The sequence below is a fragment of the Coffea arabica genome, chromosome 4e (genome assembly GCF_036785885.1).
Source record: "Coffea arabica cultivar ET-39 chromosome 4e, Coffea Arabica ET-39 HiFi, whole genome shotgun sequence".
Classification (NCBI taxonomy): domain Eukaryota; kingdom Viridiplantae; phylum Streptophyta; class Magnoliopsida; order Gentianales; family Rubiaceae; genus Coffea; species Coffea arabica.
This window is the reverse complement of record NC_092317.1, coordinates 6,579,155-6,596,833: the sequence shown is the minus strand read 5'-3', so window position 1 is coordinate 6,596,833 and position 17,679 is coordinate 6,579,155. Positions and strand designations below refer to the sequence as shown.

Genomic DNA, 17,679 nt, shown 5'->3' with positions numbered 1-17,679 from the left:
CTTCAAATGTGTTTCCAAAACTGGTCAAGGACAACAGCCATAACTGCAGGTGCTTTCTGTCCTTTTTAAATGGAATGGTAAATTTTGCAAACCAGAGTTTCAATAGGCAAATCAATATAAGCAATACGCGACGGTTTAAGACTCGTGAGATTGTAAAATTTTACACCAGAAAATTATTGCTTTCTAAATGTTTTAAGAATTCAGGAACGGAATTAAATGGGGGAGAAACATACTTTTGGGTAACTAAAAAAAAAAAGCAACAATTATCTGCCAAAGAATCAGTTTTTACGGACTTAATTCAATACTATTATCAAGAGTAAACATGCTACTAATCCAACTGTCATAGAGATGGTTTGCCAGTTGAATTCGGTGCTGCATTCCACTGGTCGCAGTAATAATAATCACTTAATAAGTACTAAACTCGATTTGACACTTTTTGACAGTTTTTTTTTTTTTTTTTTTGGGGGTACGAGTTTCTCACAGATGTTGCTAGCCCAATTCAAATTGGATGCAGCTCTATGAGGGCAGGCATTTGCCTGGTCGATGACCAGACCTAACACCAGTTTCCAGTAGCATCCATCTCTCAAACTGGAAGGCCCGTAATTGACCCAAAATTTTCATCATCTAGCCTTTTGGAAAGTCCGGGGCCCGTTTCATATTAGAACTTCCAAGTCCAATAACATGGGAATGGTTGAACTTTGATTCATTTTTTTTTTAATTTTAATCAGTATAACTTGTTTAAGCTCCATACCATTTCAGAAGCAACACTATCGAGCTTGAAGGGAAAAAAAAAAAGGAAAAATGTAACATTAGGCTATATCAACAGAATCTCCAAGAGAAGTTATAGGTATGCACATGCATGTATATATATGTAACTGGGGCACATTTTTTTAGCACTATATCTCCCCACTCTTGTGCTGTGCATCTATGCTCACGGACTTAATAGAATGGAGCAAATGACCCAAAATTTCATGAATGAACGTGACTTGATGCAGGCTGGGACTTGTTACGAATGAACATGTCCTTGTAGAAGACTTGTGGATTATGCCAAAGAAAAGTTGGGTTTTCATCGTTATCGAATTATACTTGTACGTCGTAAATGCAATAGGTTGGCTACTGCTTAATATGCTCACAAAGGAAGGGGAGAGGGTAACATATAATCACCCAAAAGGAAGCGAATGAGGGGATCAGAAAGATGGTATCACCTTCCATTTACAACTGAACACCAGAACTCAAGTGATCAAAGGAATAAGGGGATCAGAAAGTTACTATTATTGTTCCATTAGGGAAGATGGTATCAAAAGGTAGGGCGACAGAGCATTGTGACATCATTAAGAGAGGAAGGGATCAGAAATAAAGTGATCATTAAGAGACGAGGGGATCAGAAATGAGAGAGCATTGTGACATCATTGTGACACCATTTAAATCTGAAGGCTAGAAATAAAGCGATCAAAGGAATAAGGGAATCAGAAAGTTACTGTTATTGTTCCATTAGGGAAGATGGCATCAAAAGGAAGGCGACGAGAGCATTATGACATCATTAAGAGAGGAGGGACGACTGACTGACGAGGATTGTTGCTGGTGGAGGCCAAGAGCAGTCATGTTGGTGGAGGATGTCGCGCGAAGCATGCATGAAGAGGAGGGGAAAGCAAAGAGAATAACAGATATATTATAGGTTGACGAAGAGGACTGATCAGAGGAGAAAGTAAGGGCCGGCCGGGCAGTATATTAATATTGTTGGAGTAGTTTACGTGGGATGAGAGTACTTACCAGCACAAGCACAATAGCCAGGAAAGGTGGGGTAACAAAAGAAGCAAAGTTTGGAAAAAGGAGGAGAAGAGTATTAAGTAGTACCCGTCCTATTTTATTAGGGGAAGGTAAAGGTGAAGAAAAAGTGAAAAACAAGAAAATCCGGAAGGTAAGGCAAAAAGGATGGCTGGGAAGGAACTTAAGTGGGAGAAATCTTTTGGAGCCTAAATATTTAGTAATATCTATGGGGTCAAGTGACTAGATAATCACCTGCCATTCACTTAAATCAATCCAATCTCCTTTGAAAAAAATTGTTTTTTTCAATCTTGATGAGCTCATCACATTTTCTGACTTGGCAAGAGGTTGTATGATATTCAAACACAAAATATACAGTACGTAGATATTAACCTCCTCAAGAATCAAGAACCTTCATTCAACCATTTTACGTAGTATGTTGTTTGGCTTTGCTTGCAAATTAACTTCAGTCGATGCTTAAGCTCGATTCCGAAATTACTAGGTGAATTTGAAATTCTTAATTTCACTTTCATGTCCTCCACATTACAAGTCTTAAAATCTTCCCTGAACTAAAAAAATTGCCAAGTGCCTAAAATGGAGGCCGGGTTAAGACTAGTTATGCAAGAGTATCTACGTATTGCATGGGGAGGTTAGAAGCAATTTTTTTGTCTTTTAATTTCTTAAACAGAAAACCTAGGCAGTTAATTCGTTTCTCATCAACAGCGGCCGGCTTGGATGTGCACCTTCTTCGGCTGAACTTGACCTCAAGGCCATTGAACTTGAGGACCAAGTACAGCACCTGGATCCACAACCAGCTGCTGGACTAGTAGTTCCTGATGCTAAGGTTAATAATCCACTAAAAGGTTTTGACTGGGGTTGATGCTTTCCTCGATATCAGCAGTGCAAATAGCTCTTCAATCCCTTCAACCTCAGATTAAACCCCCTCTACTCGTCCACTTGCTATGCTCTTCGCTTTTGATCCTGTTTTCGTCTCAAACTTCATCTCCCCCAACTTCCCAAACTTCGCTAATACTTCGATATCAGTGGCAAAAAGATCTTGGTTTTCTCCGTATTAGTTTTTTTTCCATCACAGTCCAATTCACACCGTCTATCAAGGTCATATGCTGGTCCATTTTTGGTCACTGCTTGCAAGTCATTGCCTATGTTGCTGCTACGAATGGACAAGTTCCTCTTCCTCATGCATGACCGCATGAGCATGAAATGTGAATGGTAGACTAGTTCAGATAAGATATAGAGCCAACACCTAAGAGAAAATAAACACAAAAGTATAAAAATTTTTCACTGCATATCTTCTAAACTATTACATATCTACTATATGAAGCTCCCATAACATCCTTCCCGGCCTTCTTCTTCCTGTTGCGCCTGATTATTGGAAATGGTTAACACCCATGGGCCGCAAATGCTAGCTTGTCTGGTCTACCAAATAATAATAATCATAATCATAAGAATTGTACTTGATTCTTCAACTTTTTATCCTCGTAGTCTCACGTTGGGAAAAGCAAGTAGGTTTGGTAAGAAAGATTATTGTTTGGAACAACTGGTCGTTTCAGGATTTTCTTTTAATGTTGTTACTAAAATTGGAGAATAACTTAGTTCAAGAGCCCAAATGCCAATAATTTAAAACTCCGCTAGGCTATTGCGGGGGGAAGTATAATTGGGAGCAACTCCATTAGATTGGGTTTTTTTATTTTCATCGTGTGGTTATTTCTTTAGTTAAAACCAGACATTTTCCGACGTGGGGAGAGGTCTTTGTAGCGACTCCGTTAGAATTTTGAACACGTTCGTGAAACTTTCCCTACCTTCACTCGATAGTCATTACAAATTTGTTTTCTGGCAAGATTTGGCAATGCAGGAATGGGAGTTTGTGGTTCTGTCATGGCATGATGTTAGCGCTAGATTGGGGTTTGCCTTTTTCAATTTTTGACTCAACTTTGTAGATTAATTTGCTTATAGTTTGGCTTGTTATTTCTTGCTCTATCTTAAACAAAAGCGACAATTTTCCATAAAAAGCATTCTCCTTTTAGCCATCAGAAAAAATATTTTCAGAAGGATAATCATAAAGATAACGAAGAATTAGCAGGTGTGGCAGGTAATATTGTTGCATTAAATTTTAGAATCTTCTAATTGAATCTTCCCGAGTGTTGGTTCAAGTGAAGAGTTTACTCCACTTCTATATTTCAATAACTAATGTGGATAACAAATATTTGATCTGGGCTCTTCTCCATTAACTTTTTACAAAACCAAGGAACTTCTAAAATATGCTTTGTCACATTTTTCTTGGACGTATATATATATATATATATTATCTTGGTTTTTTGGGACAAGGAAACTTTTTAAATTTGACGCCTGAAGAAGCGCAGACGCTTCCCCGAGGAGAGCTGACCTGATCAGCTCGGGGTGTCGATGGGAGAGCTGATCCAAGACCTGTAAAACAGAGAAGATGAGCTAACAGAGGGGGCCCGAGGGTTGTCCCCGAGGGCGCTCCGACGGCCAAGTTAGTTTTCCGGTGAGTAGAGTTCACGGGAAGTAGCAACTGTCCAGAGTTAATTGCCAATAATCAGCGTCCCTTGTACAGTGGATGTGTGCTATTATTTATACCTGCGAGGGAGTCCGACCTCCGCACGACGCGGGACTTGCCCGGTATAGATAGTATCCCGCACTCGGGGGGGACTTCCTCCGACCTCTTCGGGATGGACCTTCGCCTCCCCTGGGAGCCCTAGTCGGTACGGCCCGGGGCTGCTCCCAGGGGTCTGAGGGCCAAGGCCCAGCTCGGCCATTCCTGGGCTGCCACGTGTCTGGGCCCGGAACGGGGCCTCTGCAACGCCACTGGAAAAGGAGTAGTTTTATATGTTGGAGAGGACTCAAGAACATGCATGACGGCAGGTGGAAAGAAAGTGACGTCAACATCAAATTTTCTTTAGAATACCTGCATCTGTCATCTTAACCAAGGAGCACAGGATAGAAACGAAGAAATGTTGGAAGGGGAAGAAAAGAAGCAAGAATTTTGATATTTTCATATTCGGGGGAAAGTTCATAGTAAAAACCAAATGGAAAATCAGTGGCCGAATGGTCAAGAATGTCAAAACTGAGCCTTTTGATAGTGTGGGCAAGAGATTAGCTTTAGCCTTCAGCATAAAGTTGTTGCTGCAGATGTTACTGGGGACAGAATCATTAAAGAGATCAGAGACTAAGTCCAAAACGCTAAAACTAACTGGATATTTAGCTTGCTTTTTTTTTTTTTTTGTCGAATACATCATAACTTCATTTCATTTTGTAAACTTGATATTACAAGACTATACAGCAGATTCGCTTCCTCTGAGGTCACTTTGGGCTTCCTCTTGGAGCCACATGGGAAAACATACATCCCATTCAACATTTGTTGTTAGCTTGACAGCAAATTTTGCTACACTATGTGCACATCTATTCCCATCTCTATGCACAAAAGAGAAAATACATTGTTCAAACAAACCTCTCCTATTTGCTATATCCTCAAGGATATTTAGCTTGCTTGAGCGAGAACTTTTATGTGTTAACACTTTCTACTTTTCTCTCCACACTTGTAAAACGATGTGTCATGTTATGAGAAGTCAGAATCTGAACAACTATTTTCCCATCTTATATCCCTCTTACAGAAGTTGGGGAAATTTGGAAAATGCATGACTTGTAATCCGAGTTGAAAAACTATACAATTTGGGGAAATTACTTCTGGATGACTTGTGAATTTGTATTATGTCACATGATCTTTCAAATATTTTAAAATATCCACATAATTTTTTCATGTCTTTATATAAGTAAAGAAATGGATGGAAAGCATCTGTGTTTATCGCAATTGACCGAGACTCGTTTTCAAAACCAGGGATGATGAAATTACGATGTTCATGTAACCTCCTTATATTTTTACTTATGTATTCATCTAACCCTATTGTTTCGCATGTGTCCACATAATCCTTCTATGATATATGTAAAACACTTAGACCACTATTTTGTTTAGTACTAAACTAAGAGTAATGCTGGCATTTCTATCAACGACGATAGAAAGACTGCTTTCCATCAAATTTTCACTTTGTATAACTACACGGTATTATATAACTATTTTAAAATTTTAAAGCTGTCATATAATTATATACGAAACTAGTAATTTACCCTAAAGAATTTTGACTGGGGTTAAGACTAGAATAGAAAGTCGAATCTCAATTTCGAATGAATCAAATCTCCTACAACTGCTGGGAAGTGGGAAGGCCGAACGATCTGCCATTCTTTATCCTTTCTTTCCTTTTCTTCCCAGCATGTCCAATACCAAGTGTCGTCTGGTCTTGTTCTCCTTATCTTTTGCCCTAGAGATGATGTACGCCGAAAAAGACAAGTATTACATTAATTTAGAGGGTAGCATTAAGCATCGACATCAACCACCTAATTCTATTTATACCACCTGGGAATCATCATTTAAATACCATTCAGCTCATACCTTCTGAACTATCATTTATTTGCAATTTTGCATTTCCGAGGAACATTCTTCGGTGTTCAATCTTCAAGCCATTAATCAGATTAGAAAATACTCAAGGCTCACAAAAATGGAGGCCTGGTTAGAGACCACCTATGGGAGAATATCGACCTATTGCGTTCAGAAAATTACAGCCGTGAGCAGAATGCTTGGGAATTTGATCTTCTTCACGTCAACCTCACCTTCATCTACGTCGGCTATCCCAGACAACCCTCCTCCTCCTTCTGTACTTGACCTGGAGGCCGCTGTCCTTGAGGAGCAAAACATTGATCCGCAACCAGCTGTACCAGTTTCCGGTGGTGTTGCTCCTGCTCACCATGTTTATCAACCACCATATCATTTTGACTTGGCAGCTATAATCATTGCATTTTGCTTGACTTCAGCAGTTGAAATAGCTCTTCAATCCCTTCAACCCCAAATCAAACTCCCTCCGCTCGTGCACTTGCTCTCCCTTGCAATGATGTTTGCTTTCGCCTCTACTTTCGTGTCGAGCATCATTGCTCAGGATCTTCCAAACTTCGCAAATGCCTTAATACTAATGGCAAAGCTATCTATTTTCACAGCATTCTTTCTTGCAATAACAGTTCCTTTCTCGTTCTCTCTCAAGATCATATCTTGGTCCATTTTCGGCCTTTGCTTGCTGATCAGAGTCTATGCTGCCGTAACCAATGGACGCGTTCCTCAAGCATGATTATGAATAAAGTTAAGAACCCAAAGGAAAATTGTGAATTTTCTTTAACGCTTTATATGTAATAATTTCCCTGCACCCGAAGGAAAAAAAATGTTTTTTGCCCCCTCTATGTACGTTTGGTCGGGTACTAGGAAACGCTAGCTTGAGCAGGCCAGCGCTTGGCGCTAAACCCTAAAATTCGACCTTTCAACTATTATGAAGTCTGTTGTAGCCGCCTAAATAAATGAGGTTACTTTGTGTTTCTGAAGTTTTAATATACATTCCTCTCAACTTAACAAATTAAGCAACAGGTTTAGTATGAATATTTGATCAGGAACGATTTGTCTTTTCTTGGATCTTTTATCGAAATTGCTAACAATTTTGAGAGGATGACATGATTCAATGAGGCCACTTGCTAGTTGATACTATCTAAACCTCATCCTCGAGTTTAGATACGCCCATCTCCTGAAGAGTGAACATGCACCCGTGATTTCTCATAATTTCTGGTATTCGCATTGTGTCTGCATGTAATCTTAAAATCATAACGTCTGTGATGCAACTATTGACCTAAACTGAAAAAACTTGCAATCTAAACATATTCTCATTTCTCCCCCACACTGGATTAAGAACCTTGATCCAAAAAACTCATACAAAAAAGTGTTGGAACGAAATTACAAAAAATTTAGAGCACAATGTTTTAATTCAAAAAAGTGAAATCTTACAGAAGTGAAAATGTGCCAAAAATTTCATCCATCAAAGAAGTATTTAGATACAAGTATATCAGCTCAGCCCTGTAAATTATGAAGTTCATCAAACCAGGATCTACAATTAAAGCAACACATGTAAACATTAATACAACATATGTAAACAGTATTGCCCATAGTCCATTCCCACCACCACCACCACCTGCAAAGCTACTATGTTCTTCTTTTCCATTTTATTTCTACACTTCTATTTTGGATACAACATGTAGAGCTTATACTTCAGCTGTTCTTTTCTAAACCATAACGTATCTCATAAAAGCAATCCGTTCCCTAGAAAATGTAACATGCACTGATCTACATACACAGGATAATTTTATTTTGGTAGAAACAAGGGAGTAAATATAAGCAAGTTAAGTTGATCTCTCCTATAACACCTAAAGTGTCTTTCAGAATGTAAAGGCCTAACTTCAATAGGCAGTTTATCACGGGACGCCCTAGTAACTTTCGATTCTTCTGTATTACTGATTAAGAGTCCCACACAGTATATCTGCTTATCCGAGAGAACAAAAAAGAATATACCAATGCCTCATTTAAGAAGACTATCATACAATTTGAAGAAGGAAATGACTCAATCTTAGAGGTAGCTGAAGCAAAACCTTAGTAGTAATACCTTCTTGTAAAAAGCAATATCACAACATTTGAAGAAAGAATAACAAGTACTTAAATGGGTAGATCAATCAGGAGTGTAAGTTGATCTTTTTCTATACCATAAAAGAGCTACCATTATGCCTGGCTACTGGAGGCTCCGGACTATCAGTTGCCGCATTAACGGCTTCCTCTTGTTGAATCTTATCATCAAGTGTGTTTCTACTTTGCGGTAATCAGCAGCGATTTGCTGGCAGTCCAAGCCTCCAGCAGTTTCTCTTTCAACTTCCACTTTGTAGGCCTTGCACTGGCCTTGTCATTGGCACCTTTTGGGCCTCAAAATATATTCCCAGAAGACAGACAAAAGTCGGATTGTTTCTAGAGTTACTGCGTTCTTCATTGCCTTCACCTTCTCTTTTCCTCTCAAACTTAATTCTGGGACTTTCAATACGATTTTCCAAACAAGATTATCTTCTCCGGCATGTATCATCTGTTTTATGTGGTCAAAGTTGGTTCTGTATTTTATTATATCAAAAATTGGTAGAAAATTTTCACATGATACAGAGCTGCCACTTTCAGGTATAATAAGTCAAAAATTTTAGACCATATCATGATACAGAGCTGCCACTTTCATCATCAGGCTTCGATTAGGCACAAAAATGGGCACTAGCGGGTGCCAGTGTAGTTGCCCTGTTATGATAAGGCAGTAAAAAGAATTACAAATACACTTTTACGGATCTAATCTCAAGGCTTCAATCACTAATTGAATAACGCAAAACGTAGCAAATGTAAAAGAATGGGGCCATGGACATTTCCTTTTTGGTGAAAACATTCATTGTCCCTTGGTAGTAGTGTGTTTCTTTTTCCCTTTTTGTTTAGGATGGAGCATCATCACCGTGAGTGATAGACACTTTGATTGTATTCTTACCCATTGATTCCATAGTCCTCACGTCTGCATCACAGGTTATCAATATCCAGTCATCATCTTCATCCAAATACCAAAACTTGAAATCTCCAACTTTTAACTTGAGCCTTGATGCCGCTTCCATCTCCATATCTACCAACCGTGACGAAAATCGAAGTTGAAACTTAATCTTCTTTATCCCTCCATATGCAGCCTTTATCATCATGAAGCTATCCTTCGCTATTGTTGCAGCTTGTAAGGAATTGTGCTTGCTGGAATTTGTACCTTCTTGAGAAGACACATTAGGATGTGAGACCTCCTGACCATATTCTGCATTAGGTATTTCGCGGTCTTTGTTGGATTCAGTGCTAGTAGGAGAGCAAGTGCCCTGGTTTCTCTTGCGCGGCCACCTTGGGATGCCAAATTTCCTACATTTCCTCTTGAGCGTGGATGGACTCACTGAAAATTCGGAATAGGAAATAATATATGCATCATTGAGCTAAAAAATGGCCAGATAATTTGTTGAGTGCACCAGAATATACCACTGTGACTAACCTCTAAGACTCTTAGCAGCATCTTTAAGCGTCAAATGAGAGTGTTTCTCAATAGTTTCACGGTCAAGTTTGTCCAAATCTGATGCTGAACTTATGCTTTCCTTATTTACAGAAAAGTCTACATCACGACTTAGAGGTGCATTGAATCCAGCATCTTCTGCAACTAAGCTTTCCAAATTATCTTGAGCTGGAAAACTAAATGTTGAAGCAGAGGAATTAATATTACTGTTGCCTTCTTTCACGGATTGAGTATCACAAGAATCTTCCTTCCATGCAGCAAGATCATCACCCGTTACGAGGCTAAGTTTTGAATCAGAGGCTTCTAATAAGCGTGGGTATGAAACCAAATCCTCCAACCGTTGTTCGTCAGCGATCAATGTGTTTGCAGTATTTATTGAACTAAGTAGCCAGTTTTGGTCATCTGGGAACAGTTGTTGATGGATTGAGGAACCACGATCCAGCAGTTCATCAGAACCACCGTCAGTATGAAACAATCTGAACAAATCGAACTTGTCTTCTTTTAAAACTTTCAAAACTTCAACAAACATCTCATCCTCCAGTGTATGCCCAGAAGCAAGTCTGAAACTATTGAGATGCTTCTTCATCGTGAGTAAGACAGATTCCAGAAGTTTTCTAGGATCAGCAGTCTTAAAGGGCAGAAAGAGCTCAAGTACATAAACATCATTCCCCGTATGATCGCTCTTTAAACAAATTGCTAAAGAGCTGTCTAAGAGAACCTTTTTGCCAACGTGAGCAAAGGAGTAATCAGCTATGCTCAACTTGGTTACATCTCTACAGAAGCACGGATAACCTGTAGAATATGATTTCCAAACAACCCCTCGCCCCCTCAATAGCGGAAAACTTTCACAGGTATCTCTAAATAAAGAGAATCTTGCGTGTGAGAGGTAATATTCGTTACTCGTTGTTGAAAGGGCATTATCTGTGTAGCTATGACATTTCCCTAACTGAGGCATCCAGGTCTGAGCAAAAGGCAAATTGTGTGTTTGGCATGCATCACCTAATGCTTTGCGGATGTCACGCAGTGCATGGGATATATCTGTTGAGCTCTGCTAAGAAAATTTTCCGAGAGAGAAAGGTAATTAGAACTTCAGCATTAATGGAAGAAAGTTTTATCGGTCATTGACAAAACAAAACTGCAACTTACCTTCGCCAAGTCGCTCTCCAAGTCAAAATCGCTGGTAAAATTTGAAGTCCTCAATTCTACCCCCTGTTCAAAACAAAAACTGTTAACATCTAGAAAAAGAAATAGTTTGAATAACAGACCGGGAATAATTTTGAACTAGAAGGCAATTGAGCTTCTTGATAGAGGAATAAAAGCATATTTCAGCAGCTTGTACCAAGGCTTTGACAAGTAAGACTTAAATGCATTGCACCATAAATTGAAGAGCATTCTAACGTCTATGACACAAATTATGAACTTAGAGTAAATTGCAATAATTTTTTTAAAAAAAAATAAAAATTGTGAAGTACTAGATGGAGTATTACTTGATATTAAAAGAAAATGAAGCTAATACTATACAAGAATAGCGATTTGAATAACTCTTCCTACCGGTTTCGAGTGCTAGGTGAGGAGGAAGCAAGGACAAACCTGAAGTGCCGTCGAGATTAACCCAAATATATATGCAGGCTTATCCATCTCTGCTACAATGTTTCAATGATTCAGTGAAGGTGTTAAGTGCAACGGTATTAATAGCAAGAAAAGCACCAACTCACCAAGGGGAAGAGGAAGGGGTGGCGGGCTAATGTGCAGCCCTTTATCAAACATCCGAACCTTTAGGCAGTTATAGTACCAGTATCAATGAGAAAAGTACCTAGTCTTATTGCAAACAACGGTATGAATTTAACTTAACCAAAATAATATGTGACATCTGCTAGTTTATAAAGAGATCGAAGATCAATTGAGGGCTAATTTATTGCAGAAAATCATTCCATCAATACTAGATATTCTGTAAAAATACATCAAACACTTCCTCATTAGGATCTTGAACGTCAGCATAAAGTATTATCAAGACAAACTTCATTTCATTCTAAAGGGAATTCATCTATGATATTGCACTAAATAGAGGACGAATTTAACCTAAAGGAAAGTGAATCTAATTCACGACTTAAAACCAATTTCTTGTTATTCATTACGAGGTTATATTCCTCTAATTTGCACCAACAGATAATTTGACATCTGTCAATTGAACTTTAGGATTTAGATTTAACCTAACAAAACAGTGCGGTGTCAAAATATAAGTGTCATTGCAAATTTGGCAACACGAGGATTTTCCAATTAGCCGAATTTATACTTGCGAAAAGCTAGCTATACTCCGGCAGTCCACGAAGAAAGACACGTGAAGGCGGACCAGTGAGAAGCACGCTTTCTCTTACCCCTCCTCCGCCATTCCAGTCCACATCCACATCCACATAATCAGCACCACCATCACTACTGCAGGTATTATCCGTACAGTAGTAATAATTCAGACACAGCTTTCTGTACGAACATAGTCCTTTCCTTAAGCAAGTCAACCCAAAAGGCTGGTCTGAGGATTTCAGGAATCGCCGTCCCCCGATCATCACCGGCACCCAGAACTGAGCTAGCATTGCTCGATTATACAGGAGATCAACATGCTGCAGCGCAATTTTGATCTTGTCCTTGACGATGGGAGGAGGAAGTAAAGGTGGACCCACTATCCAAAAAAAAAAAAAAATAGTACTTAGTAATGCAAGTAAAAATATACAGAGTGACGAAGGGAGAATTGATGGCCAAATAAAAAAAAAACTTTAACAGTTACCCTGGGAAAAGAGTGTCTGATAGCTATTTGATTCATCATCTTCCTCGTCCCAGAAAACACGAAAACTTTTGCGAGAGGTGCTTACGGACGTGTGAAGTTTAGTACCAATGTAATCCAGGAACTCCGATTTACTAAAAGTTCCGTCAATATCCTCAACGTCGTTGGGGCATCGTGTTCTAACTTCAGCCATGCCCGCCCTTGCACGGGGCGACGACGGCCGATTTTCCTGCTCCCGCGCCTAAAATGAGAGTCAACCAAAGTCTGCTTTCCTTTACAGCAGATTGACAAAAGGGAGATTTTGCTGGAGAATATGGTCGTATTAGTGGTCTTGAATTGACATATTTCTGGAAAAAGAAAAAAAAAATGAAAGATGAAGAGCTGAATATGTTAAGAGTTGGGCTGCAAACGAGCGGAATCAAGTTGAAACTTAATCTTCTTTATCCCTCCATATGCAGCCTTTATCATCATGAAGCTATCCTTCGCTATTGTTGCAGCTTGTAAGGAATTGTGCTTGCTGGAATTTGTACCTTCTTGAGAAGACACATTAGGATGTGAGACCTCCTGACCATATTCTGCATTAGGTATTTCGCGGTCTTTGTTGGATTCAGTGCTAGTAGGAGAGCAAGTGTCCTGGTTTCTCTTGCGCGGCCACCTTGGGATGCCAAATTTCCTACATTTCCTCTTGAGCGTGGATGGACTCACTGAAAATTCGGAATAGGAAATAATATATGCATCATTGAGCTAAAAAATGGCCAGATAATTTGTTGAGTGCACCAGAATATACCACTGTGACTAACCTCTAAGACTCTTAGCAGCATCTTTAAGCGTCAAATGAGAGTGTTTCTCAATAGTTTCACGGTCAAGTTTGTCCAAATCTGATGCTGAACTTATGCTTTCCTTATTTACAGAAAAGTCTACATCACGACTTAGAGGTGCATTGAATCCAGCATCTTCTGCAACTAAGCTTTCCAAATTATCTTGAGCTGGAAAACTAAATGTTGAAGCAGAGGAATTAATATTACTGTTGCCTTCTTTCACGGATTGAGTATCACAAGAATCTTCCTTCCATGCAGCAAGATCATCACCCGTTACGAGGCTAAGTTTTGAATCAGAGGCTTCTAATAAGCGTGGGTATGAAACCAAATCCTCCAACCGTTGTTCGTCAGCGATCAATGTGTTTGCAGTATTTATTGAACTAAGTAGCCAGTTTTGGTCATCTGGGAACAGTTGTTGATGGATTGAGGAACCACGATCCAGCAGTTCATCAGAACCACCGTCAGTATGAAACAATCTGAACAAATCGAACTTGTCTTCTTTTAAAACTTTCAAAACTTCAACAAACATCTCATCCTCCAGTGTATGCCCAGAAGCAAGTCTGAAACTATTGAGATGCTTCTTCATCGTGAGTAAGACAGATTCCAGAAGTTTTCTAGGATCAGCAGTCTTAAAGGGCAGAAAGAGCTCAAGTACATAAACATCATTCCCCGTATGATCGCTCTTTAAACAAATTGCTAAAGAGCTGTCTAAGAGAACCTTTTTGCCAACGTGAGCAAAGGAGTAATCAGCTATGCTCAACTTGGTTACATCTCTACAGAAGCACGGATAACCTGTAGAATATGATTTCCAAACAACCCCTCGCCCCCTCAATAGCGGAAAACTTTCACAGGTATCTCTAAATAAAGAGAATCTTGCGTGTGAGAGGTAATATTCGTTACTCGTTGTTGAAAGGGCATTATCTGTGTAGCTATGACATTTCCCTAACTGAGGCATCCAGGTCTGAGCAAAAGGCAAATTGTGTGTTTGGCATGCATCACCTAATGCTTTGCGGATGTCACGCAGTGCATGGGATATATCTGTTGAGCTCTGCTAAGAAAATTTTCCGAGAGAGAAAGGTAATTAGAACTTCAGCATTAATGGAAGAAAGTTTTATCGGTCATTGACAAAACAAAACTGCAACTTACCTTCGCCAAGTCGCTCTCCAAGTCAAAATCGCTGGTAAAATTTGAAGTCCTCAATTCTACCCCCTGTTCAAAACAAAAACTGTTAACATCTAGAAAAAGAAATAGTTTGAATAACAGACCGGGAATAATTTTGAACTAGAAGGCAATTGAGCTTCTTGATAGAGGAATAAAAGCATATTTCAGCAGCTTGTACCAAGGCTTTGACAAGTAAGACTTAAATGCATTGCACCATAAATTGAAGAGCATTCTAACGTCTATGACACAAATTATGAACTTAGAGTAAATTGCAATAATTTTTTTAAAAAAAAATAAAAATTGTGAAGTACTAGATGGAGTATTACTTGATATTAAAAGAAAATGAAGCTAATACTATACAAGAATAGCGATTTGAATAACTCTTCCTACCGGTTTCGAGTGCTAGGTGAGGAGGAAGCAAGGACAAACCTGAAGTGCCGTCGAGATTAACCCAAATATATATGCAGGCTTATCCATCTCTGCTACAATGTTTCAATGATTCAGTGAAGGTGTTAAGTGCAACGGTATTAATAGCAAGAAAAGCACCAACTCACCAAGGGGAAGAGGAAGGGGTGGCGGGCTAATGTGCAGCCCTTTATCAAACATCCGAACCTTTAGGCAGTTATAGTACCAGTATCAATGAGAAAAGTACCTAGTCTTATTGCAAACAACGGTATGAATTTAACTTAACCAAAATAATATGTGACATCTGCTAGTTTATAAAGAGATCGAAGATCAATTGAGGGCTAATTTATTGCAGAAAATCATTCCATCAATACTAGATATTCTGTAAAAATACATCAAACACTTCCTCATTAGGATCTTGAACGTCAGCATAAAGTATTATCAAGACAAACTTCATTTCATTCTAAAGGGAATTCATCTATGATATTGCACTAAATAGAGGACGAATTTAACCTAAAGGAAAGTGAATCTAATTCACGACTTAAAACCAATTTCTTGTTATTCATTACGAGGTTATATTCCTCTAATTTGCACCAACAGATAATTTGACATCTGTCAATTGAACTTTAGGATTTAGATTTAACCTAACAAAACAGTGCGGTGTCAAAATATAAGTGTCATTGCAAATTTGGCAACACGAGGATTTTCCAATTAGCCGAATTTATACTTGCGAAAAGCTAGCTGTAAAGTAAAATGAAATATTATCCCTGGTGGACGTAATTCGGTCTTCCTACTCTAAAACAGTTAAAAACTAGTTGAAGAGGTAAGTCTTAATCATCATATTTATAAACCAACACCTATAACTTCTGTTACAACCGACGTTCAATAGCCCAAGAATCCCCCTAGGTCGATGTCTACATATACGTTGGTGGCCAATGCTCATAAGCAAATTCTATTTCAACTCTTGAAAAAGCATTGGACTCGATGAACTTTCGAGCCTCACACGTTAAGCTCAGACACGAGTAGTTCATTAAGCTTGTCGAGCTATTTGAGTTGAAACTGATGATCGAACGAAGCTTGCAAGTAGCGGGATTGAGCTCTACTCAGTTGCAAGTAAATAGAAAACTATGGGTCTATATGAATATGATATTTTTTTCAAAAATCGTTTTTATATTTAGAGCCCACAATATTAATAATAATTTTAGAAAGACACACACACACAATCTCAAATGCAGCTTACAAAAATACCCCCAAAAATAAAAAAATAAATAAAAAAACAAATCCTGGCACATTTTTTTCTTCCACTACCACCACTACCACTACCACCGCCACCCCCTCCTTCCTCCCTTCCCCTCCCCTGCCCTCCCCGCCTTCCTTCTTCTCCCTCCTTCCCCCGCCTTCCCCCACTCCCCTTCCTTTCCCACGTCTGGCCGTGACCAGAAATTGTGAAATTTTAATACTAATTACTTACCTCTAACTGAGTCAGCAGTTGAAACCAGCTCAATTACGCCAATACATTCTCGGGAATTGGGATCGAACACAGGCACAGCCATATAGTCGCTTATCTTACGGCCCATAGCCTCATCCCTTAAAGGATATTCCGAGTCCGCGTAGAACTCCACGCTTGGGCTATACTCCGGCAGTCCACGAAGAAAGACACGTGAAGGCGGACCAGTGAGAAGCACGCTTTCTCTTACCCCTCCTCCGCCATTCCAGTCCACATCCACATCCACATAATCAGCACCACCATCACTACTGCAGGTATTATCCGTACAGTAGTAATAATTCAGACACAGCTTTCTGTACGAACATAGTCCTTTCCTTAAGCAAGTCAACCCAAAAGGCTGGTCTGAGGATTTCAGGAATCGCCGTCCCCCGATCATCACCGGCACCCAGAACTGAGCTAGCATTGCTCGATTATACAGGAGATCAACATGCTGCAGCGCAATTTTGATCTTGTCCTTGACGATGGGAGGAGGAAGTAAAGGTGGACCCACTATCCAAAAAAAAAAAAAAATAGTACTTAGTAATGCAAGTAAAAATATACAGAGTGACGAAGGGAGAATTGATGGCCAAATAAAAAAAAAACTTTAACAGTTACCCTGGGAAAAGAGTGTCTGATAGCTATTTGATTCATCATCTTCCTCGTCCCAGAAAACACGAAAACTTTTGCGAGAGGTGCTTACGGACGTGTGAAGTTTAGTACCAATGTAATCCAGGAACTCCGATTTACTAAAAGTTCCGTCAATATCCTCAACGTCGTTGGGGCATCGTGTTCTAACTTCAGCCATGCCCGCCCTTGCACGGGGCGACGACGGCCGATTTTCCTGCTCCCGCGCCTAAAATGAGAGTCAACCAAAGTCTGCTTTCCTTTACAGCAGATTGACAAAAGGGAGATTTTGCTGGAGAATATGGTCGTATTAGTGGTCTTGAATTGACATATTTCTGGAAAAAGAAAAAAAAAATGAAAGATGAAGAGCTGAATATGTTAAGAGTTGGGCTGCAAACGAGCGGAATCAAGTTTTGGTCTAATCGAATCGAGTCTTAATTTAATTCTATTGAACTTGAACTCAATCTTGAACTCGACGAATCGATAATTTAAAGCACGAGTTCGAAAAAAATAAAAAATAATTATTTTATTTTTTAAAAATAAATAAAATAATATTTTTTCTTAATAAATAAATAAAATATATAAGGATATATGAGACCCCGAATCCCCAGTCCTTGCACCCTGAAC

General features: G+C 39.2%; 2 protein-coding genes across 2 annotated transcripts; both read right to left on the bottom strand.

The window, feature by feature from the left end:
* Positions 1 to 8,878: 8,878 nt before the first annotated feature.
* On the bottom strand, positions 8,879 to 11,767 carry LOC140005981 (protein NLP6-like). Its single transcript, XM_072047407.1, has 4 exons — positions 11,373 to 11,767; positions 10,929 to 10,991; positions 9,765 to 10,830; positions 8,879 to 9,668 (listed from the first exon to the last, which is right to left on the bottom strand). The coding sequence occupies exons 1-4, from the start codon at positions 11,418 to 11,420 to the stop codon at positions 9,181 to 9,183; spliced, it is 1,665 nt and encodes a 554-aa protein (XP_071903508.1). The 5' UTR covers positions 11,421 to 11,767; the 3' UTR covers positions 8,879 to 9,180.
* A 239-nt stretch (positions 11,768 to 12,006) lies between these two features.
* Positions 12,007 to 17,478, bottom strand: LOC113741747 (protein NLP1). Its single transcript, XM_072047406.1, has 8 exons — positions 17,044 to 17,478; positions 16,414 to 16,938; positions 14,967 to 15,016; positions 14,523 to 14,585; positions 13,359 to 14,424; positions 13,089 to 13,262; positions 12,562 to 12,905; positions 12,007 to 12,456 (listed from the first exon to the last, which is right to left on the bottom strand). Exons 1-7 carry the CDS (start codon positions 17,231 to 17,233, stop codon positions 12,643 to 12,645), a joined length of 2,331 nt encoding a protein of 776 aa, XP_071903507.1. The 5' UTR covers positions 17,234 to 17,478; the 3' UTR covers positions 12,007 to 12,456; positions 12,562 to 12,642.
* Between the last annotated feature and the right edge of the window lie 201 nt (positions 17,479 to 17,679).